General features: G+C 40.5%; 2 protein-coding genes across 2 annotated transcripts in view; both read left to right on the top strand.

Annotated features, from left to right (window-relative positions):
• Positions 1-16,313: 16,313 nt before the first annotated feature.
• rps19 (ribosomal protein S19) overlaps positions 16,314-25,590 on the top strand; it is a 505,685-nt gene continuing 496,408 nt past the window's right edge. Inside the window, exon 1 of the mRNA XM_062992795.1 lies at positions 16,314-16,317. The gene's annotated coding sequence lies outside the window, so the exon portion shown is untranslated. The remainder of the gene's footprint in view (positions 16,318-25,590) is intronic.
• The window catches only part of cadm4 (cell adhesion molecule 4), a 433,110-nt gene continuing 431,240 nt past the window's right edge, over positions 23,721-25,590 (top strand). Inside the window, exon 1 of the mRNA XM_062992793.1 lies at positions 23,721-23,961. Within this exon, the coding sequence (XP_062848863.1) occupies positions 23,889-23,961 (73 nt within the window). The 5' untranslated portion in view covers positions 23,721-23,888. The remainder of the gene's footprint in view (positions 23,962-25,590) is intronic.

The raw sequence follows: 25,590 nt of genomic DNA on the forward strand, positions 1-25,590 counted from the left end.
TCATATTACCTAAGCCACACTCACACACTAACTTTTCTCAAGATTTTCAACCTCATAAAACTGATTATTCAGTATCCATCACTGTTCTGATAAAATAAAAATACAAATCTTGAGAATCTTAAAGGTCTTAAAAGCAGGCTGTACTAGCAATAAAGATCTTAAGATCAGGCTGTACTAGCAATGAAGATCTTAAGATCAGGCTGTACTAGCAATAATGATCTGAAGAACAGGTTGTACTAGCAATAAAGATCCTAAGGGCAGGCTGTACTAACAATAAAGGTCTTAAGATCAGGCTGTACTAGCAATAAAGATCTTAAGATCAGGCTGTACTAGCAATAAAGATCTTAAGATCAGGCTGTACTAGCAATAAATGTTTTAATGGCAGGTTGTACTAGCTATAAAGGTCTTAAGGGCAGGTTGTACTAGCAAAAAAGATCTTAAGATCAGGCTGTACTAGCAATAAAGATCTTAAGACCAGGCTGTACTAGCAATAAAGATCTTATAGGCAGGTTGTACTAGCAATAAAGGTCTTAATATCAGGCTGTACTAGCAATAAAGATCTTAAGACCAGGCTGTACTAGCAATAAAGATCTTAAGGGCAGGTTGTACTAGCAATAAAGGTCTTAAGATCAGGCTGTACTAGCAATAAAGATCTTAAGAACAGGTTGTACTAGCCATAAAGGTCTTAAGGGCAGGCTGTACTAGCAATAAAGGTCTTAAGACCAGGTTGTACTAGCAATGAAGATCTTAAGATCAGGCTGTACTAGCAATAAATGTTTTAACAGCAGGTTGTACTAGCTATAAAGGTCTTAAGGGCAGGCTGTACTAGCAATAAAGATCTTAAGATCAGGCTGTACTAGCTATAAATGTTTTAAGGGCAGGTTGTACTAGCAATAAAGGTCTTAGAGAGCAGGCTCTACTAGCAATAAAGGTCTTAAGAGCAGGCTGTACTAGCAATAAAGATCTTAAAAACAGGTTGTACTAGCAATAAAGATCTTAAGGGCAGGCTGTACTAGCAATAAAGATCTTAAGAGCAGGCTGTACTAGCAATGAAGATCTTAAGATCAGGCTGTACTAGCAATAATGATCTGAAGAACAGGTTGTACTAGCAATAAAGATCCTAAGGGCAGGCTGTACTAACAATAAAGGTCTTAAGATCAGGCTGTACTAGCAATAAAGATCTTAAGATCAGGCTGTACTAGCAATAAAGATCTTAAGATCAGGCTGTACTAGCAATAAATGTTTTAATGGCAGGTTGTACTAGCTATAAAGGTCTTAAGGGCAGGTTGTACTAGCAAAAAAGATCTTAAGATCAGGCTGTACTAGCAATAAAGATCTTAAGACCAGGCTGTACTAGCAATAAAGATCTTATAGGCAGGTTGTACTAGCAATAAAGGTCTTAATATCAGGCTGTACTAGCAATAAAGATCTTAAGACCAGGCTGTACTAGCAATAAAGATCTTAAGGGCAGGTTGTACTAGCAATAAAGGTCTTAAGATCAGGCTGTACTAGCAATAAAGATCTTAAGAACAGGTTGTACTAGCCATAAAGGTCTTAAGGGCAGGCTGTACTAGCAATAAAGGTCTTAAGACCAGGTTGTACTAGCAATGAAGATCTTAAGATCAGGCTGTACTAGCAATAAATGTTTTAACAGCAGGTTGTACTAGCTATAAAGGTCTTAAGGGCAGGCTGTACTAGCAATAAAGATCTTAAGATCAGGCTGTACTAGCTATAAATGTTTTAAGGGCAGGTTGTACTAGCAATAAAGGTCTTAGAGAGCAGGCTCTACTAGCAATAAAGGTCTTAAGAGCAGGCTGTACTAGCAATAAAGATCTTAAAAACAGGTTGTACTAGCAATAAAGATCTTAAGGGCAGGCTGTACTAGCAATAAAGATCTTAAGAGCAGGCTGTACTAGCAATAAAGGTCTTAAGAGCAGGCTGTACTAGCAATAAAGGTCTTAAGATCAGGCTGTAATAGCAATAAAGGTCTTAAGACCAGGCTGTACTAGCAATAAAAATCTTAAGATCAGGCTGTACTAGCAATAAAGGTCTTAAGGGCAGGTTGTACTAGCAATAAAAATCTTAAGATCAGGCTGTACTAGCAATAAAGGTCTTAAGGGCAGGTTGTACTAGCAATAAAGGTCTTAAGGGCAGGTTGTATTTCCAATAAATAGTTTAACGCATGCAATACGACCAATAAGACTTAGGTCTTAAGATCAGGCTGTACTAGCAATAAATGTTTTAACGGCAGGCTTTACTAGCAATAAAGGTCTTAAGAGCAGGCTGTACTAGCAATAAAGATCTTAAGATCAGGCTGTACTAGCAATAAAGGTCTTAAGGGCAGGTTGTACTAGCAATAAAGATCTTAAGATCAGGCTGTACTAGCAATAAAGGTCTTAAGGGCAGGTTGTACTAGCAATAAAGATATTAAGATCAGGCTGTACTAGCAATAAAGGTTCTAAGATCAGGCTGTACTAGCAATAAAGGTCTTAAGATCAGGCTGTACTAGCAATAAAGGTCTCAAGGGCAGGCTGTACTAGCAATAAAGGTCTTAAGATCAGGCTGTACTAGCAATAAAGGTCTTAAGATCAGGCTGTACTAGCAATAAAGGTCTTAAGACCAGGTTGTAATAGCAATAAAGGTCTTAAGACCAGGCTGTACTAGCAATAAAAATCTTAAGATCAGGCTGTACTAGCAATAAAGGTCTTAAGGGCAGGTTGTACTAGCAATAAAGGTCTTAAGACCAGGCTGTACTAGCAATAAAGGTCTTAAGATCAGGCTGTAATAGCAATAAAGGTCTTAAGACCAGGCTGTACTAGCAATAAAAATCTTAAGATCAGGCTGTACTAGCAATAAAGGTCTTAAGGGCAGGTTGCACTAGCAATGAAGGTCTTAAGGGCAGTTTGTATTTCCAATAAATAGTTTAACGCATGCAATACGACGAATAAGACTTAGGTCTTAAGATCAGGCTTTACTAGCAATAAAGGTCTTAAGGGCAGGTTGTACTAGCAATAAAGGTCTTAAGTTCAGACTGTATTAGCAATAAAGGTCTTAAGAGCAGGCTGTACTAGCAATAAAGATCTTAAGATCAGGCTGTACTAGCAATAAAGATCTTAAGATCAGGCTGTACTAGCAATAAAGGTCTTAAGGGCAGGTTGTACTAGCAATAAAGATCTTAAGATCAGGCTGTACTAGCAATAAAGGTCTTAAGAGCAGGCTGTACTAGCAATAAAGATCTTAAGATCAGGCTGTACTAGCAATAAAGGTCTTAAGGGCAGGTTGTACTAGCAATAAAGATCTTAAGATCAGGCTGTACTAGCAATAAAGGTTTTAAGATCAGGCTGTACTGCAATAAAGGTCTTAAGATCAGGCTGTACTAGCAATAAAGGTCTTAAGATCAGGCTGTACTAGCAATAAAGGTCTTAAGACCAGGTTGTACTAGCAATAAAGGTCTTAAGATCAGGCTGTACTAGCAATAAAGATCTTAAGATCAGGCTGTACTATCAATAAAGGTCTTAAGATCAGGCTGTACTAGCAATAAAGGTCTTAAGGGCAGTTTGTATTTCCAATAAATAGTTTAACGCATGCAATATGACCTATAAAGGCCCCAAGACCCCAAGTTTGAGGCAGGCTGTACTAGCAATTAGTGTCTTAAGGCCGGCTGTACTAGCAATAAAGATCCTAAGGGTATGTTGTATTTGCAATGTATAGTTTAAGGCATCCTATATTACCAATAAAGACTCTAAAGAAGGTTTTACCAGCTATAAAGGTGTAAAGGCAGAATATACTAGCAGTAAATGTCTTAAAACAGGCTATACTACCAATAAACATATCAAATCAGGATTTACAGGTAATAAATAAAGGCCAGTATAATAAAGGCCAGCCTAATTGTTAAGGTTTGGGACTACTGCTCAGAAGGTTACGGATTTAGGCACCACCTCTACCAAGCTGCCACTGTTGGGCCCTTGAGCAAGGTCCCTAATCCTTACTTGTTTGGATTTATACCAAGACAAATGAATACTAAGCAGATCATATTACCTAAGCCACACTCACACACTAACTTTTCTCAAGATTTTCAACCTCATAAAACTGATTATTCAGTATCCATCACTGTTCTGATAAAATAAAAATACAAATCTTGAGAATCTTAAAGGTCTTAAAAGCAGGCTGTACTAGCAATAAAGATCTTAAGATCAGGCTGTACTAGCAATGAAGATCTTAAGATCAGGCTGTACTAGCAATAATGATCTGAAGAACAGGTTGTACTAGCAATAAAGATCCTAAGGGCAGGCTGTACTAACAATAAAGGTCTTAAGATCAGGCTGTACTAGCAATAAAGATCTTAAGATCAGGCTGTACTAGCAATAAAGATCTTAAGATCAGGCTGTACTAGCAATAAATGTTTTAATGGCAGGTTGTACTAGCTATAAAGGTCTTAAGGGCAGGTTGTACTAGCAAAAAAGATCTTAAGATCAGGCTGTACTAGCAATAAAGATCTTAAGACCAGGCTGTACTAGCAATAAAGATCTTATAGGCAGGTTGTACTAGCAATAAAGGTCTTAATATCAGGCTGTACTAGCAATAAAGATCTTAAGACCAGGCTGTACTAGCAATAAAGATCTTAAGGGCAGGTTGTACTAGCAATAAAGGTCTTAAGATCAGGCTGTACTAGCAATAAAGATCTTAAGAACAGGTTGTACTAGCTATAAAGGTCTTAAGGGCAGGCTGTACTAGCAATAAAGGTCTTAAGACCAGGTTGTACTAGCAATGAAGATCTTAAGATCAGGCTGTACTAGCAATAAATGTTTTAACAGCAGGTTGTACTAGCTATAAAGGTCTTAAGGGCAGGCTGTACTAGCAATAAAGATCTTAAGATCAGGCTGTACTAGCTATAAATGTTTTAAGGGCAGGTTGTACTAGCAATAAAGGTCTTAGAGAGCAGGCTCTACTAGCAATAAAGGTCTTAAGAGCAGGCTGTACTAGCAATAAAGATCTTAAAAACAGGTTGTACTAGCAATAAAGATCTTAAGGGCAGGCTGTACTAGCAATAAAGATCTTAAGAGCAGGCTGTACTAGCAATAAAGGTCTTAAGAGCAGGCTGTACTAGCAATAAAGGTCTTAAGATCAGGCTGTAATAGCAATAAAGGTCTTAAGACCAGGCTGTACTAGCAATAAAAATCTTAAGATCAGGCTGTACTAGCAATAAAGGTCTTAAGGGCAGGTTGTACTAGCAATAAAGGTCTTAAGGGCAGGTTGTATTTCCAATAAATAGTTTAACGCATGCAATACGACCAATAAGACTTAGGTCTTAAGATCAGGCTGTACTAGCAATAAATGTTTTAACGGCAGGCTTTACTAGCAATAAAGGTCTTAAGAGCAGGCTGTACTAGCAATAAAGATCTTAAGATCAGGCTGTACTAGCAATAAAGGTCTTAAGGGCAGGTTGTACTAGCAATAAAGATCTTAAGATCAGGCTGTACTAGCAATAAAGGTCTTAAGGGCAGGTTGTACTAGCAATAAAGATCTTAAGATCAGGCTGTACTAGCAATAAAGGTTCTAAGATCAGGCTGTACTAGCAATAAAGGTCTTAAGATCAGGCTGTACTAGCAATAAAGGTCTCAAGGGCAGGCTGTACTAGCAATAAAGGTCTTAAGATCAGGCTGTACTAGCAATAAAGGTCTTAAGATCAGGCTGTACTAGCAATAAAGGTCTTAAGACCAGGTTGTACTAGCAATAAAGATCTTAAGATCAGGCTGTACTAGCAATAAAGGTCTTAAGGGCAGGTTGTACTAGCAATAAAGATCTTAAGATCAGGCTGTACTAGCAATAAAGGTCTTAAGATCAGGCTGTACTAGCAATAAAGGTCTTAAGACCAGGTTGTACTAGCAATAAAGGTCTTAAGATCAGGCTGTACTAGCAATAAAGATCTTAAGATCAGGCTGTACTAGCAATAAAGGTCTTAAGGGCAGTTTGTATTTCCAATAAATAGTTTAACGCATGCAATATGACCTATAAAGGCCCCAAGACCCCAAGTTTGAGGCAGGCTGTACTAGCAATTAGTGTCTTAAGGCCGGCTGTACTAGCAATAAAGATCCTAAGGGTATGTTGTATTTGCAATGTATAGTTTAAGGCATCCTATATTACCAATAAAGACTCTAAAGAAGGTTTTACCAGCTATAAAGGTGTAAAGGCAGAATATACTAGCAGTAAATGTCTTAAAACAGGCTATACTACCAATAAACATATCAAATCAGGATTTACAGGTAATAAATAAAGGCCAGTATAATAAAGGCCAGCTTAATTGTTAAGGTTTGGGACTACTGCTCAGAAGGTTACGGATTTAGGCACCACCTCTACCAAGCTGCCACTGTTGGGCCCTTGAGCAAGGTCCCTAATCCTTACTTGTTTGGATTTATACCAAGACAAATAAATAATAAGCAGATCATATTACCTAAGCCACACTCACACACTAACTTTTCTCAAGATTTTCAACCTCATAAAACTGATTATTCAGTATCCATCACCGTTCTGTGTGACATTAACTGTACTGGAGCATGACACTGTATTAAACTCTATACGATCATAATTGCTAATATGATTATTACTCTTGATGCCATTTTATGTTCATTTTATGTGGTTTCATCAGTGTTGTGCACTTGACCATGGGGTGCCATTAATAATGCAAAATCCACTGCTTTTTAACAATGACACTCCATTACTAAGGCACGCGCTACAAAGCACAACTGGGAGAATGTTATTAAGTTGTTATTCATGTCTTCTCTTTCCTCTATGCTAGTGCTTGATACATTCTGTTCTAAGTGGTGTGAGTTTTGGTTTTTAGTGGTTTTTTAAATCATTGGTTTCATTTGGACCTTATTTTCTTGCCATATTTTCTTTAATTTCCCAAGGTTATGTGGGTTTCTTTAATTTCCTAGACCTGATTTATTGTTCTAAGTATCTGCCTGTCTCTGTGTTGTATGACTAAGTCTATTCCCCTACCCCTTTAAACACATGACCTTTGCTACATGTAATCAATAGCTGTTAATATTGCAGGCTTGTATACAGGCTTGTAAACATGTGCAGCCGCTGGACACTTCTTTTTACCAGTCAGCAGTGGATTCCTTCAAAGAGCCGCAACACAAAGAAATACACAGACCAAGCATGACGTCATGACCACTGACAGGTGAACTGAATAACACTGATTATCTTTTCATCACAGCACCTGTTGATGTGTTAGAAGCAGGAAAAATGGACAAGTGCAGGGATTTGAGCGAGTTTGACAAGGGACAAATTGTGATGGCTAGACGATTGGGTCAGAGCATCTCCAAAACTGCAGCTCTTGTGGGGTGTTCCCGGTCTGCAGTGGTCAGTATCTATCAAAAGTGGTCCAATAAGGAACAGTGGTAAACTGGCGACAGGGTCATGGGCGGCCAAGGCTCATTGATGCACGTGGGGAGCGAAGGCTGGCCCGTGTGGTTCAATCCAACAGACGAGCTACTGTAGAAGAAGTTATTGCTGGTTCTGATAGAAAGGTGTCAGAATACACAGTGCATCGCAGTTTGTTGCGTATGGGGCTGCATAGCCGCAGACCAGTCAGGGTACCCATACTGACCCCTGTCCACCACTGAAAGTGCCAACAATGTGCACGTGAGCATTGGAACTTGACCACAGAGCAATGGAAGAAGGTGCCTGGTCTGATGAATCACGTTTTCTTTTACATCACGTGGATGGCCGGGTGCGTGGGCGTCACTTACCTGGGGAACACGTGGCACCAGGATGCACTATGGGAAGAAGGCAAGCCGGCGCAGGCAGTGTGATGCTTTGGGCAATGTTCTACTGGGAAACCTTGAGTCCTGCCATCCATGTGGATGTTACTTTGACACGTACCACCTACCTAAGCATTGTTGCAGACCATGTACACCCTTTCATGGAAACGGTATTCCCTGATGGCTGTGGCCTCTTTCAGCAGGATAATGCGTCCTGCCACAAAGCAAAAATGCTTCAGGAATGGTTTGAGGAGCACAACAACGAGTTTGAGGTGTTGACTTGGCCTCCAAATTCCCCAGATCTCAATCCAATCGAGCATCTGTGGGATGTGTTGGACAAACAAGTCCGATCCATGGAGGCCCCACCTCGCAACTTACAGGAGATAAAGGATCTGCTGCTGACATCTTTGTGCCAGATACCACAGCACACCTTCAGGGGTCTAAAGAGTCAGGGCTGTTTTGGCAGCAAAAGGTGGACCAAGACAATATTAGTAAGGTGGTCATAATGTTATGCCTGAACAGTGTATGTTATGTTTCGTATATTCCTCTGCTGCTTGGACCATGTTTTTCTTATAGATATATTTTGTGCACCTATGGATTGTGGACCATATATGAATAAATGAAAGGTTGCTTTGATACTGAGGCAATTTCTTTTTGTGCATACAGCTGGTGCGCTCTTGTAGAACAGTTCTCCAGCTGCTTTCATAAAAATAAGCTGATTCTATTTACAGTCGGCTACAGTTTGACATTAAAACTCTGCTGTGTGAAAATATTCCAGAGATTCTGTGGGTACCAGTTGGCCAGCAGGTGCTGTATTTATTTTTTTTGTTCATTTGAATAATTTGCAGGTTTTCGTCTACACACATTTTCACTTGCAAATTTGTTGAGATACCTACCACATAGTAACGTCTCACTGCATTTGTGGTGAGTAAATGTTTGTCTTATTCATAATGGTGAACACATTCTGCCCAAATTAACAACACATGTGTTTTATCATATCTTTAAAATACACAACAATGAATCATTGCCAATATTTTCAGCTCCACTTACCATACAGAAGCACTTCTGTATCACATCTGTTTATCTACACACTTATTTAGCCTGCTTTCACCCTAGTAGGTATTATTTAGGTGGTGGATCATTCTCAGCACTGCAGTGACACTGACATGGTGGTGGTCTGTTAGTGTGTGTTGTGCCGGTATGAGTGGATCAGACACAGCAGCGCTGCTGGAGTTTTTAAATACCGTGTCCACTCACTGTCCACTCTGTTAGACACTCCTTCCAAGTTGGTCCACCTTGTAGATGTAAAGTCAGAGACGATCGCTCATCTATTGCTGCTGTTTGAGTTGGTCATCTTCTAGACCAGGGGTGTCAAACTCATTTTCACCGAGGGCCACATCAGCATTATTGTGGCCCTCAAAGGGCCAATTGTAACGTATCCTGCTGTGATTGCAGTCTGTTGTTTTTCTTGGAGGCTAAATTCTGCATTTATATTGTTCTACTTTACCACAGACACAGCCTCATAACACAAGAGACGCACCGGTTTCTCTTCCTGAAGCTCAAACTTGTTTTCACTTTCATTAAATTTCCTCCTTATGCTTAATTTTCTTACTTATCTTGTTGTACATTTTAGGATCATGTGTAAATATGTGTAACATCATCTACCTGGTGGGATGTGTCACTTTGCAGGTCACAAAATCAGCATGCATTTTGAAAGATGCAGTTTGTTTAGGATTTTACAGTGTATTTTTAAGACAATCATTGTGCCCTCACTAATAGTTTATCCCCCTTTCCCAGCTAGACAGACAGACAGCTGCCTTCAGAATACAGTCGGTTTATTTGCTCGCCAGCTGTGTGATACACTGTGTGCATCAAAATGAAGTAAAAATACAAACAATAAAAACAATAAAGAACTTAATACAGTAAAGGCACACAGCTGTAGTCAAGTGTTACATCTGGTACAATATGAGATTTAACCAAACGTAAAATAGCGCTAAGGAGTTAGCATTTTGTGTAAAAATACTAATTGCTATAGTAACGTAATAACCGTATTTAATTACGGTAAATTTGTAACTAAAGCGTTGTGATATACTCACTAAACATTTACTAACAACTGAGAATATAAACGCCACTACTTACAGACAATGCTTTGGTATTATACTGAAAGATAATTATTTGTATTTATTTATTATTGTTTACATTACTGACTACGCTACTTCGCGTTCTCTTTGCCGTAAAAGTCACATGGCTTCTTTGCGAAGGTTAAAGTTAGTTGCCATGACTACGTTGTCTCTTAAAGGCGCAGGAGTCCCGTTAAATTATAAGCGCGTCTCTGTAACGACTCGAACCATCACAACAATCATACAGTCGTTAAACCTCTCGCGGGCCACATAAAATGACGTGGCGGGCCGGATCTGACCCGCGGGCCGTGAGTTTGACACCCCTGTTCTAGACCTTCATCAGTGGTCACAGGACGCTGCCAACAGGGTGCTGTTGGCTGGATATATTTTTGGTTGGTGGAATATTCTCAGTCCAACAGGGACAGTGAGGTGTTTAAAAACTCCAGCAGCACTGCTGTGTCTGATCCACTCATACCAGCACAACATACACAAACACACCACCACCATGTCAGTGTCACTGCAGTGCTGAGAATGATCCACCACACAAATAATACTTACTCTGTGGTGGTGCTGTGGGGGTCCTGACCATTGAAGAACAGCATTAAAAGGGGCTAACAAAGCATACAGAGAAACAGATGGACTACAGTCAGTAATTGTAGAACTACAAAGTGCTTCTATATGGTAAGTGGTGCTGATAAAATAGAAACAAGGAGGTGGTTTTAATGTTATGGCTGATCAGTGTACATAACTGTTGTCATCAATCATCTATGCAATACAAGTCAGGCAATCAGAGGCATTCTTTCACTGATTACAACTACATAACCAATATTTTTCCCTTCATATTGAATAAAGTCTGTAATTTGTTTTGCATTTCCCCCCATTTTTCTTTCCAATTTAGTCATATCCAATTACCCGATGGCATTATGCTTCCTCTCTATTGCTGCAGACCTCCACGCTGACCAAGGAGAGCCATGACTAACACACGCCCTCTCCGACACATGTACAGTAGTCGACTGCATCTTTTCACCTGCATGAGTTGAGTTCATATGCGGATCAGATTCGCGCATGCAGTCATGCACTGATCCCACTATTCCTCATCTCTGTTCAGGCGCCATCATTTAGCCAGCAGAGGTTGTTATTGCATCAGTTGTGAGGAATCCTTTCAGGCACCTTCCCTACAAACCAGCCAATCATTGTTCATGTAGGTGCCCAGCCTGCTGGTAGCAAAGCTGAGATTTGAATTCATGGGTTTCAGATGTGAGCTTTGGTGTGCTATCGTGTAAATTCTGTGTAATGTGGCTCAGATTGTATTTTGGCCAGCAGAGGGGGCATGGAGGTGCAGATGACTGTGTCAATTTTTCTCGATTGACAAATACCTGCCCCCCAAAAGAGGTAATTTGCTTTCTATTAATCACATTTTCTTCCTTTTACACTTGCCAGCTACTCTGTTAGCAAACCTACTTTTCTGAAGCCGTAATGCCAGGCAGCTTATTCCAGTCTGGATTTCCTGGTGTGCAATGCTAGCACACTTCTTTCTTTCTGGAAACTCATCTGGGTTCACAGTGTTTTGGGCACAGATTGCCCAAGGAGCAGACCCTGCCCATAAGTCCATGTTATGAACGCGCAGTATCATTTGGTGTGGATGAAGTGCTGCTCATGCATTGGTTCTGAGGCTTCCCTGACAGGAGCAGCCTGTCATATTGTGCCTACCAGTTCTCAGTTCTGCGCTATCCCTGTTCTGTCCACTTTCTCCAACACATGCTGCAGATGATTTTTGTGACTTTCATTAAGTACTTTGTTTCTGTTATTTTGTCCACCTTATTTATTTCGAATTGTCCCCTTTTTTAGTGACTGTCAAGCCATAGTTCTGTTCTACTTTGGTTAACCTACCTAGAAAACATAAAAATAAAAATATAAAATAGCCCAAATTATAAAGACAAGATAAAGTAAGCAGACAGAAACATAATATCTATCTTAACATTAAATGACACATATGTGTTAAACATGGCATTAGAGTCTAATTAAATTAATTAACTAATTAATGCAGAACGCAACCTCTAACAGGCGGACAGGCAGACCTGCATCATGAGCTGATAATTATTCAGTTAACTTTTTAGAAGCATAAAAAAGCATAAAAAATAACACAGATGTACTGTAGAAGCACTTGGTACAGAAAATTAAATAACAGATTGGAACCCCAGCACCTGCAAGAATGAAAAAATAATTCAAGTGCAAGATTTTTAAGACTGTTCTTGTGTTGTCTTGTGTAAGAATTTCGTTTATGGTTTCAGGTATGTGTACTTGTTGTTTGTCCTTGGTGTATTTGGGGCGTTCTATCAGTATGGGTGTGTTCGAAAACCTAGTGAGCTACCTTGCTGTCTACTGCCTACATAGGCAGCTGCCTAAGTAGAGAGGATTATAATAAGTCATCGACTATAAGTCAGGTTATTTGAACGCGCTACTTAGACAGCGATTACATCAGATTTCGCTTACTAAGCTAACACAGTTAGCGTCATGCCATTCAAACCAATGGGATGGGGTGGCACAACACGCTAGCATGTCAACTAACATCTTCCTCTTTGTACTGAAAATGGTTAAATTGTGATCATTTATTTACGTTTGAATAGAACTCCATTCACTCTGCATTCATCTGCCATATTTGTAATTTTTTTGTGAAAAAAGTTTGCCGCACTGAATGCTGGGATTGCCTTCACCGCTAAGGCAGCATCGAATGCTCCCTCGTCCCTATTCAGTCAAAATACTGTCAAAATTTAAGGTAACTTACTAGGCAGCATTTTAAGGTATCTAAGAATTCGAACATCCTTCTTCTTGGGAGCGCGTTTAAGATGACGTAAAATGCATCTATGTAGAGAGTTCACTAGGTTTTCTAACACACCCAGCATGTTTTATCATTACAGGTGTTTGGCAGATTTCACAGGTTGGGGGGTTTTCTCCTTTTATCAGGTGTTGGTGGGTTAATCTGGTGTGGCTGATTGTGTGTATAACTTGGTCTATACGTCGCCCTTGGTGTGTCCTTGGTTTAATGTTGATGTTTGGGTAAATCTCCCAAAATTTGTTAGTGATCTTGTATTCCATTTAGTTTGCACTTTTCATTCTGCATTAATAATAATAATGAGAAAAAAACTAATTATAAAAGGTTACATAAAATCCCTGATCTTTATCACACGCTTTTTGGATTTATTCCTGGTAATGTTTGCCTTGTGAGTTACTGTATTCCCACAACTGTTATTGGTCTCTAGCTGAATGTACTCATATGTCTTGTGTTTGCTGATGCAATTAGTCTGTGAAAAAGTACCCTGATTGTGTCCTTGGTGTTTTACTGTGCATTGTTGATTGTAACATTTGTTTTCTGCTTTGCTTTTGTATTTTAAATTGTAGATATTTTTCACTGTAGAGTGTTCATTGTATTTTATGATTTTAGGATCTTGCTTGATTACAAGCTTTGTATGCTGAATTGGGTTTGTGGATTATGAAAAACATAAATAACACATCTACACAATTACGTCCTGCCTTTTCTTTCCATGTTACATTATTATTTTGCTCAGTTATTTCCAATGATTTCTTTCTTTTTTGCTTCCCCCCAATTTTCCACCCAATTTAGTCGTATCCAATTACCTGATTGCATTACACTTTCTCTCTTCTGCTACTGACCTCCACAGCTGACCAAGGAGAGCCGTGACTGCATCTTTTCACCTGCACAAGGTGAGTTCATATGTAGATCAGCTTTGCTTATGAAGAGTCACACCCTTATCCCATTATCCCCCGTCTCTGTGCAGGTGCCATCAATCAGCCAGCAGAGATCATAGGTGCATCAGTTATGAGAAATCCCCTCCGGCATCCAACCCGACGGACGAGACAATCATTGTTCATGTAGGCGCCCAGCCTGCCAGTAGCAAAGCTGACATTGGAATTTGAGATCCAATGATTTCTTGTGTGTAACTGCAGCACCCATAATGGATGAAACGTTCCAGCTACAGTGTATCACAAAAGTGAGTACACCCCTCACATTTCTGCAAGTATTTTATTATATCTTTTCATGGGACAACACTATAGAAATAAAACTTGGATATAAGTTAGAGTAGTCAGTGTACAACTTGTATAGCAGTGTAGATTTACTGTCTTCTGAAAATAACTCAACACACAGCCATTAATGTCTAAATAGCTGGCAACATAAGTGAGTACACCCCACAGTGAACATGTCCAAATTGTGCCCAAAGTGTCAATATTTTGTGTGACCACCATTATTATCCAGCACTGCCTTAACCCTCCTGGACATGGAATTCACCAGAGCTGCACAGGTTGCTACTGGAATCCTCTTCCACTCCTCCATGATGACATCACGGAGCTGGTGGATGTTAGACACCTTGAACTCCTCCACCTTCCACTTGAGGATGCGCCACAGGTGCTCAATTGGGTTTAGTCCATCACCTTTACCTTCAGCTTCCTCAGCAAGGCAGTTGTCATCTTGGAGGTTGTGTTTGGGGTCGTTATCCTGTTGGAAAACTGCCATGAGGCCCAGTTTTCGAAGGGAGGGGATCATGCTCTGTTTCAGAATGTCACAGTACATGTTGGAATTCATGTTTCCCTCAATGAACTGCAGCTCCCCAGTGCCAGCAACACTCATGCAGCCCAAGACCATGATGCTACCACCACCATGCTTGACTGTAGGCAAGATACAGTTGTCTTGGTACTTCTCACCAGGGCGCCGCCACACATGCTGGACACCATCTGAGCCAAACAAGTTTATCTTGGTCTCGTCAGACCACAGGGCATTCCAGTAATCCATGTTCTTGGACTGCTTGTCTTCAGCAAACTGTTTGCGGGCTTTCTTGTGCGTCAGCTTCCTTCTGGGATGACGACCATGCAGACCGAGTTGATGCAGTGTGCGGCGTATGGTCTGAGCACTGACAGGCTGACCTCCCACGTCTTCAACCTCTGCAGCAATGCTGGCAGCACTCATGTGTCTATTTTTTAAAGCCAACCTCTGGATATGACGCCGAACACGTGGACTCAACTTCTTTGGTCGACCCTGGCGAAGCCTGTTCCGAGTGGAACCTGTCCTGGAAAACCGCTGTATGACCTTGGCCACCATGCTGTAGCTCAGTTTCAGGGTGTTAGCAATCTTCTTATAGCCCAGGCCATCTTTGTGGAGAGCAACAATTCTATTTCTCACATCCTCAGAGAGTTCTTTGCCATGAGGTGCCATGTTGAATATCCAGTGGCCAGTATGAGAGAATTGTACCCAAAACACCAAATTTAACAGCCCTGCTCCCCATTTACACCTGGGACCTTGACACATGACACCAGGGAGGGACAACGACACATTTGGGCACAATTTGGACATGTTCACTTGTGGGGTGTACTCACTTATGTTGCCAGCTATTTAGACATTAATGGCTGTGTGTTGAGTTATTTTCAGAAGACAGTAAATCTACACTGCTATACAAGCTGTACACTGACTACTCTAAGTTATATCCAAGTTTCATGTCTATAGTGTTGTCCCATGAAAAGATATAATGAAATATTTGCAGAAATGTGAGGGGTGTACTCACTTTTGTGATACACTGTATGTACTGTAAAATAAGCACGCAAAGGACTTATTTGCTGTTCTCAAAAATCATGATTCTGGAAAAGGATATTTTTAATTATTTATTTAAAATAAAATTTAAAGTGCAACTTTATCTGTATTTAACAAATAAATTATAATTTCAATATAAAATTCTAGATCTGTCAACTCTTAAGTCTACACCTTGAAGAGGCAGCAAAAAAATTATAAAATAAATAATAAAAAATATTATTTATAAACAATAAAAATGAAACAATTAAATAATAAAAAATAAACAAATGTATCTATCTTGTCCTGGCTTGGAGATCTCTCACATCCTCAACGATTAATCCATTAGTGTTATGAAATAAAACAAACTACACCGTTTCCCGTTTAGCCACAGATGTCTTCTTCAAAATCCAGCAGGGTTTAATAATCTAAAAACATGACAGAACTTTAACGGGAAATCTCAACAAAGCACTGCGTCAATTCTAATTGGTCCATCGCGTTTGATTGATTTTTTTAAATGCTAAAAGTTTAAGTAGATCAGTGTGTTTTAATTTCTGAATGGCCTTATTTACATTAAGTGTTATTTACATTAAGCAACAGTATCGGATCGGATTACACGTTCTTTTCCTTCCGATATCCGATCCAGTGATTTGGGCCAATATCGGACCGATACCGATACAGAGTATCGGATCGGTGCCAGCCCTAGCAGAAACCAGCAGAAATCGCTAGAACTTATCTTAAAATCTCTGTTCATTCACTATGGAGAGACCCATTCTCTCAAAGAAGACAAAAAACCTTGCTACATATCTAAATTTTGCAAAAGACAAATTATTTTTACAATAGCAGGCCACAAGCAGCCTTTTATTTCTAATGCAGATGTGAAACATGACACAAAAACAAGCAAATAAGTGCGAAATGTGCAAATTAACACATGCCGATGTTTAACTACACATTCCAGACATAAGTTCTGGACCAGTCGAATGGAGCACATGTCCTAATAATGGAGCATCATTTACTTATAGCTCAGGCCTAGAGTTTAACTCCTATTTATCTGGGTTTTGGGGTACATAAAAAGAATAAGCAGTATGTAAATATTTTTGGCCACGAGCCATTTCTGATCAATGAAAGCAGCAGAGGCCTCATACACAAACGATTATCAACATCAGTGACTTGTCAGCTGCTTGTGTGAAAGTAGGGCTGAAGGCAGAAAGAAGCACTATAAATCAACACAAAAACATCATTTATAACTGTAAAGTATGATGAAGAGGGCATCCTGGTTTGGGACTGCCTTGTTGCCTTGCATTCACTTTAAGTAAATAATTTAAAATTAATGTAACTGGTATGTAATAGGGTGCGTTGCCAGTTGTAGCCCCATACAGGCAAGAATTGAAAATGAACCCATATATCACCATTGTTTTCACTCTCCACAACTGTGTTAGACTGAATTGAGACTCAGTTAAGCTTAAGACAATGTTTAAAACAATAAGGTGACCATGTAGGATCTTAGACCTACCCCAGGAAATAACTGGATCATGACATTTCAAACATGGGAGGACTAAATTAACAAAATAATTTGGAGAGTTAATGACATAGGACAATTTTACATGGACAGTTACTTGCGTTATAATTTTAAATTCTAGAGGCTTGCCGTCATGGGTCAAAAGTAGTAATCACGCTGTTAGAGGTTAGACAAAAATGTTTACCTGTTCCACTACTCATAAAGAGATGGATTTAAAACCCACCTCTTTACTAAGCACTTAATGGCAAGTTCACACTACACGACTGGATCTCTTGTGAGTTATACAACAACTCTTTTCAGTTGTTGTATATTTCACACTACACGACTGATCGGTGATAGGGGATTACACACTACACATCTACCATCATGAGGAATCAAAGGCGAGTCTGTCTGGTCTCCCAAACTATGCTTTGTTGAGGGGTTGTGACGAGGGGTTTAATGTTATCACGTACAAAAATGCACGTCAAAAATAAGCGAGCGATCAGAGCTGTTTGTGAGCTGATGTGCAGCATAAAAGTAGGAAAAATAAATGAATCCGAGTGGATTGGGCTACGCCACTAGCAGGGATTGTCTGTTCTGTAGTGAATTGGGGGTAAATAAATATATTTGCAATGCAGCGTGGGTATTATGTTTTGTCGAGAAGGGTAAGATCAGAAATACTGTAAAACGTGTGTGTGTGCCGAGGTATTTTGATAGAAACTATATTATGCCCCTGTCCTACATTTTTACAACTCCTCCCCCGGGTTTCTCCTCACCCCGTATCCTGCGTTCTCATTGGCTGTAGTTTGACACAGCACTCATTGCCAGTCGCCCGACTGATCCAGATATTTAGCATGCTAGATATTGTTCTTGAGTCTGCGAGCGCTCGACGAGCCACTCGGATTGAGGCGCTGAACATAGCGGTCGAGAGTCGAGCTACTTCCGAGCTGCCACATCTAGCGGCGACCAGTCGGCGAGCGAAAATCGGGGCAAAAATCGTGTAGTGTGAACTAGGCATAAGCTGAGAACATCTACTTACCAATGTTCTTATTTCTTTCTATTTAAAAAAACAGATTTGTATCCTTGGACTGTTGTCTACTTAAACTAGTTTACTATGGAAGCACTTCTGTAAGTCACACAGCATAAGAGCGTCTGCTATATGCCAAAAATGTAAATGTGTGTGGGTAGAATTCCTCTCTGCACCAGAGTCCATTAATGCTGGGAAGACTGAGACATGACAGAAACATTGATTTTTTAAAAAATCATTCGTTGGGAGGAACACTCAATGTCGGCGCATCTTCTCCAGGCACCCTCCTACAGTCTGCTTAATTGTCCAAGACCTCTGCACAGGAGGTCAAAGGATCCATCAAAAATCTCCAGTTTAGTTACTTTAAGATGAACTGAGAGAGCTTGCTGATGGAGACAAGCTATAAAATGGGAAGTATGTCACTTAGTAACTTGCTTAGTGATACCAGCAACACCGTTTGTCCATGGTGCTGGCTCTGCTGGAGGGAAAGTGTCTGAACGGAATGGGAAAGGTTCTCCAACAGTGTTCACCCAGCGGAGTAGATGTTCGTGGTTGTTAACAGCTAAAAACAAATTTTATTTGAGAATCTACTGTCTGCATGTTAGGCAATGTATTCTGTCAGAATCTCAGACTGAAAGGTCAGACGCTTAGGGATGTCTTTCAGCAAGTTGACATAAGCAGTCAAAACCAAAGATATGATCCAAGCGGAGATGGCAAGCGAATAATTGGTACACAAGAAAACAAAGCATCAAACAATGAATACTATGGGAATCCAAGAACAAGCCAAATCATACACAAGATATACATAATAAACTATAAATGCTTGGTGTACAAAGATATGGGTAGAAGACCAGAGTATACACCGATCAGGTATAACATTATGAACATCTTCCTAATATTGTGTTGGTCCCCCTTTTGCTGCCAAAACAGCCCTGCAACTGTGATGCACTGTGTATTCTGACACCTTCCTATCAGAACCAGCATTAACTTCTTCAACAGTTTGAGCTACAGTAGCTCGTCTGCCAGCCTTCACTTCCCACGTGCATCAATGAGCCTTGGCCGCCCATAACCCTGTCGCCGGTTTACCACTGCTCCTTCCTTGGACCACTTTTGAAACACCCCACAAGAGCTGCAGTTTTGGAGATGCTCTGACCCAGTTGTCTAGCCATCATAATTTGGCACTTGTCACCCAATTTTTCTGCTTCTAACACATCAACTTTGAGGATCAAATGTTCACTTGCTGCCTAATATATCCCACCCACTAACAGGTGCTGTGATGAAGAGATGATCAGTGTTATTCACTTCACCTGTCAGTGGTCATAATGTTATGGCCATTTCTATTAAGCAAATAAATAAACCACAGGTGTGTATGATCAATGCTGCAGTACTATGGAGTGCCTAAAAAGAACCCATGGCTGCTGGTGACTGTGGTGTCACGTGGTTTTTAGGGCAGTTGTAGCCAAGTGGTTAAGGTACAGGACTAGTAAGTAAAAGGTTGCTGGTTCAAACCCCACCACTGCCAGGTTGCCACTGTTGGACCCTTAAGCAAGGTCCTTTACCCCCAATTGCTTGGATAATACACTGTCACAGAACTTGGATAAAAGCATCTGCTAAATGCTGAAAATGTAAATGTAAATGATCTCCCAGTGATTCCCGGGGGATGTAGTCCCTGACAAGATTCAAGGAGTCAAGTGAATCAGTGAAGTGGATCAAATGAGTGGATGATTCGAGGTCAGCAGGTGACGTGACAGTATTTTATAGCTCATTGTAGCACCTACACGGTTCAATAATGTCTGTTCAGTCTGGGTCTACATTTGGGTTCAGTGGTTACATTTCATGTTGAAGCACTGAACCTTAAATATAATTTGGAAGCATAAAAATACATTCTAATTTTGATTCTAAGAAGCTTAGAGTATTATTTTTCTAATACACCATGGCTATGACAAGTAATGTCTCTTAGCTAAAAGCTAATGCAAGGTAGAATCCATTATTATTTATCTGCAACATCACAATATCATAATTTATTTTATGTATTTTCATCACAACATCGAAGCAAGGATCAAATCCAGGAGCCTGGAGCTGTGTGATAACAAACCTACCATTGACGGCACTGCTTTACCACTGTCATAGTAACATTTTTTGTTGTTGTACACAATATGCCCTAACAAACAGTATGTGGACACCTGACTATGAGCTTGTTGGACATCCTGTTTCAAAAACATGATATTTAATATATATGTACTCACCCTTCGTGGCTATAACAGCCTCTATATTGTGTGAAGTGTGTCGGTGGGAATTTATTTTTGCATTTATTTTCAGTTTTCCTCCCAATCTAGTCAAAAGTACCCAATTGCATTTCTCTTCTTCCACTCCTGACTTAACTCCTGCATCAGTTATGAGGTCCCTACCCTGTATGAACAACAGCCAATCATTGTTCATGTAGGTGTCCGGCCTGCTGGTTGCAGAGATGAGATTCAAACTCACAAGATCAAGATGTCAGCTCTTGTGTGCTGGCTTGATTTACTGCTGTGCCATCTGAGTGCCCCTTGTCTGTGACAATTTAGTTAAAAAAGCATTTGTAAGTTCATATAAGACAAGAAAGGTCATCTTACAATCAAGGCTCCAAAAAAACCCAAAGGTGTTGCTCGACGATGGATAGAGTTGTTTTCAACCCACCAGGACCCTGACCAAAATGAGTTCATATGTGGATCAGCTTTTGTGTATGGAAAGACACACCCTGATCAACGCATTATTCCTCGGCTCTGTGCAGGCGCCATCAATTAGCCAGCAGAGCTCCCTGTATGAACAACAGCCAATCGTTGTTCGTGTAGGCGCCAAGCCTGCTGGTAGCAGAGCTGAGATTCAAACTCACAAGATCAAGATGTCAGCTCTTGTGTGCTAGTGTGTTTTACTGCTGTGCCATCTGAGTGCCCCTTGTCAACTTACAACATATTCATTTTTTTGGCATTTTTTCTAATTTTCCTCCCAATCTAGTCATATCCAATTACCCGATTACATTACGCTTCCTCTCTACTGATGCCGATCCCCGCTCTGATTGAGGAGAGTGAGACTGACACACTCCCCCTCCGACACGTGTGCAGTAGTCGACTGCATCTTTTCACCTGCACGAGACGAGTTCATACGTTGCTCAGATTCGCAAACTGAGAGTCACACCCTGATCCCCATTATCCCTCGTCTCTGTGCAGGCGCCATCAATCAGCCAGCAGAGGTCGTAATTGCATCAACACCCTCCCGACGAACGAGCTATTCATTGTCTGTGTAGGCCCAGCCTGCTGGTAGCAGAGCTGAGATTCAAACTCACAAGATCAAGATGTCAGCTCTTGTGTGTTAGTGTGTTTTACTGCTGTGCCATCTGAGTGCCACTTGTCTGTGGCAATTTAGTCAAAAGAGCATGTGTGAGTTCAGACAGTGATATTAGACAAGGAGGTCTGTCTTACAATCAAGGCTCCAAAAAACCCCAAAGGTGTTGCTCAACGATGGATAGAGTTTCCAGTTGTTTTTCAACCCACTATAGGACCCTGACCAGAATGATGCACATCCTCTGGAGTCTGCTGTCTCTACTGCTTGCACTTAACCACCTTTACAACATATTCATTTATTTTAAAAACTCTTTTACCATCCTTCATGAAACACCAGCATTGATTGGCTACTAAAGCCTGCCCACTTCATCTTAAATGAAACATTATTGGTTGTGTCTCTAAATTGAAACTCATTATTTGATTTCTTTAAATACGTATGCATTGTATTTATCCCTTTCTACCAGAGAGGTCTCCAAATCCCAGTATTTGCAAACAATTACGTTATGCAGCTTTAATGAATCATTCATTTAAAACTCTCAAATGCATATGCATGCATATATGATTAAAATATAACGCACTGTCTATAACCAACTATCTGTCTTTCTTACTCAGAATGACCTCCACGATCCGTACCAGTCTGGCTTCAACCCAGCGCATTCTACAGAGACAGCTCTTGTGGCGGTTACTGAGAAGCTTCATGCAACCAAAGCAGCCAAACTGTCATCGGTCCTCATTCTTCTTGACCTCTCTGCAGCCTTTGACACAGTATATAACAGCATTCTCCTGTCCACTCTCTCCAACCTTGGAGTGACTGGTTCAGCATGGCAATGGATGGCCTCCTACCTCGAAGGGCGCTCTTACCAAGTGTCATGGAGGGGATCTATATCCCCTCCATGCACTCTCTCAACCGGTGTTCCTCAGGGCTCTGTACTTGGCCCACTTCTTTTCTCTATCTACACCCGCTCTCTGGGTAAGGTCATAGCTTCCCATGGCTTCTCCTACCACTTCTATGCAGATGATACACACACACACACACACACACACACACACACAGAGAGACACACAAGTCTCAGCTCGCATCTCAGCATGTCTGCGAGATATCTCACAATGGATGTTAGCTCATCATCTAAAACTCAATCCCAGCAAGACAAAGCTGTTACTCATTCCCGGAGATCAATCTCCAACCCAGGACCTAGTCATCTCTCTTGATTACTCCTAGATCAGACCATCTGACAATGTAAGAAGCCTTGGTGTCGTCCTGGATAACCAGCCGACCTTCTCTCCTCATATAGCCAACATAACAAGATCGTGCCTACAAAGCCAAAAATGGACCAGCCCCAAGCTACCTTCGTGGTCTAATCAAACCCCGCTCTGTACCACACAACCTCCGAGCCACTAGTCTCGCTCGACTTGATCCTCCACCCAAGACTAGAGAAAGACAAGCATCAAGGATCTTCTCTGTACTGGCACCCTATTGATGGAACGGACTTCCTCTGTCTGTCCGAACATCTGAGTCTCTTGCTGTCTTTACAAAACGATTAAAAACCCACCTCTTTACTAAGCACTTAAGCTGACTTGTACTTACTTACTAACACTATTTCATTTCTTTAAAAAAAAAAAAAAAAACTTTGTTTTTTACAGGTTTTAGCAGATTTGTGTTCTTGGACTGTTGTTTACTTAAACTAGAGTAATGAAATGTTTGCTATGGAAGCACTTCTGTAGGTCGCTCTGGATAAGAGCGTCTGCTAAATGCTGAAAATGTAAATGTAAATGAAAAATAGAAAATTAATAGAAAAAAATCACAGTAAAGATTAAGTCTAATGCATAAATAAATTATAAAATATATGCTCTGGCAGATTCTCAGAGTAAATCAAGTAGAGGGTTGGCATTGGCATTGCACATCTGAAAGATTGGATGCCACACAGCAACACAGATCGGTCTTTTGGAAACTGTCAGTCAGGGCTAGGCATTAGTGAGTGAATTTGTGAGCGTGTATTACCTAAATTGGATTAGTGCTTTGTTTAGATTGTACCCTCACCTTGTGGCAGGTGTTTTTTTCTGCTGGATAGGGACTCACCGCGACTCCGATCAGGTTAAACAGCCGTTGATAATAATTGCTGATAAAGTAAAGCACGTCCTATGGTGTGTGGTGTCTCTGCTGCATGCACTTAATCACATTTACAGCGCATTGATTTCAATTCTTTTAAAAAGCCGACTGCCTTTTACAATCGGCTTCTGCCTTTAAATTACCTCCATCGTAACCCCGCCCATGATTGGCTTTAAATTGCAACCAAAGCCCGCCCAGTCTGTCTAGGCTTCAACACTATTGGTTGAGTTTCTATACGACCACGCCTCCTCACAGTGGTTGACAGCTGAGGTACAGGGAGGAAAACCGGACCTTCCAGCAGCAGCGGTGGCAGCGGAGCGTCGGTGCAGCGCGGCTCCGTATAGCAGCTCCGGCACTTTCTACGCGTTTAGTATGTAATAAACAACCGAGTCTGACCGCTGGAGTTCAAATTGACACTGAAACCCGGGCTTCAGGAGGACTTTAATCCGAGTGGAAAAGGGGAAATAGAGCAGCTATGGCACTCCGGTCCGTTTGGAAGTACTGCGTTGTGTTGTTCTCGCTTCTCCTGCTCTCCTTCCTGCGCACAGGTAAGACCGGACTTCTGGTTATGCCTTCACCGTATTCCGTGCAGTTTCTTCACAAAGCCTGTTCATTTTTCCCGCAAGTGCGTGTCAATCAGCTGACAAAGGGTTTTGCTCGGCGAGAGTCTTACCTACCTTTCAAGCCTTTATTTGTTCCATTTCATCAAACCTAACTACAAATATTAGCCAATTTCTATATGGTGTCTCGGTGTATGGAACACTGATATGCTTAACAGTCATCCGTACAGCGCTGGTTGCTCGTTATCCTTTACATATTACCATTTTAGGGTCTGCTTTTGTATTCACACTATCACACTAACAACAGAACGTTTATTTGTTTTTTATATTAGTATACAAAAAGTAAAAGAAACACAGTTTACACTTGTATGAGTTTGTATTATTAAGACGAAATGGAATAATGTGCGGAATACAGTGACTATAGTTAATGTTCCTGAGGTAAACCTGCCGCGGATAGGCTGTGTGTGGACGTGCCCCTTATTCACTACAAACTGGTTTTGTGTTTTTGTACTGGTGTGTTTTGTTGTTGTATGGTGTTTGTTCTGAGCTCTTTTGTTCTGGCTTTAATACTTTGTATAGCTAAATAAGCTATTTTCTCCACCCTGTATATTTGTGGAGTGTTTAGGAGCTCGAGCTCGAGCTCAGCGCGTGTTGTGTGGCTCATGGAAGCATCTTTCTGAATGAAAAAAGCAGTTAAACACGGCTTGTTGTCTTTAAACATGGTTTATTTGTGTTTTATAGCATTGTTTGTTTATTTCTATTCTCAGAGACATATTCAGAATAAGCAGTGGTGTGTTATGTATTGCTGAATAGCAATACATCTGTTCTTCAGATGAAGCGTGTGATATACATTGAGTGATTCTCTATAGGACGATTGTAACAACGGGTTACTGCGGTTCTGTTCCAAACGGCGCACTATCATACTTAGTAGTACTCAATATAGTACAATGCGGTGGTGTAATGTAAGCATACTTTGTAGTATGGTAATGTGGATTTGGACAAAGCCATGAGCTGCTCATCCTCAGTGTTTTAGCGTTTCCTCCGCGCACCTGCTAGCGCTCTTGCTCCTATAAATAAGAACGTTTAGTTGTTAGTAATAGTGTTTTAATGAATTTCCCAAACGTATTTATACTCTATTTACTTTTCTGTGGAATTCAATTTAGTTATATTTAATAATCTAGTAATAATGTTTATTTAATGTTGTTTATTTTGCTTGTTTGCACTTGCCCCAAACAATACAGCCCATTAAAAGTTTTGTTTTTAATTATTTTTAAAATGTATTTAAACTCAACTATTACAAAGAGATTTCCTTTAAAAGGAATATATTTTTATTTATGTTACTTACTTTTCTGTTTATTTAACTTGATTTTTAGAACACAATAGTTTGTTTAATCTTGTGGCTGCTCCCATATATTAGGAATAATTCTGGTCCACATACCAGACTTGGCACAGTTTTGTGCCGGATGCCCATCCTGATGCGTCCCTTCTTTTTTTTTTTGCTTTGGGACTTAGTACTGAGACTTCACTGACAAGTGCACCTTACAATGGCTAGGCTGTTCGACCATCCCCCTCTCAAACATAACCAGTCATGTCTGTGTAGACGCCCGACCAGCCAGT

This window comes from Trichomycterus rosablanca, chromosome 3, assembly GCF_030014385.1.
Source record: "Trichomycterus rosablanca isolate fTriRos1 chromosome 3, fTriRos1.hap1, whole genome shotgun sequence".
In the NCBI taxonomy this organism is placed as follows: Eukaryota; Metazoa; Chordata; class Actinopteri; order Siluriformes; family Trichomycteridae; genus Trichomycterus; species Trichomycterus rosablanca.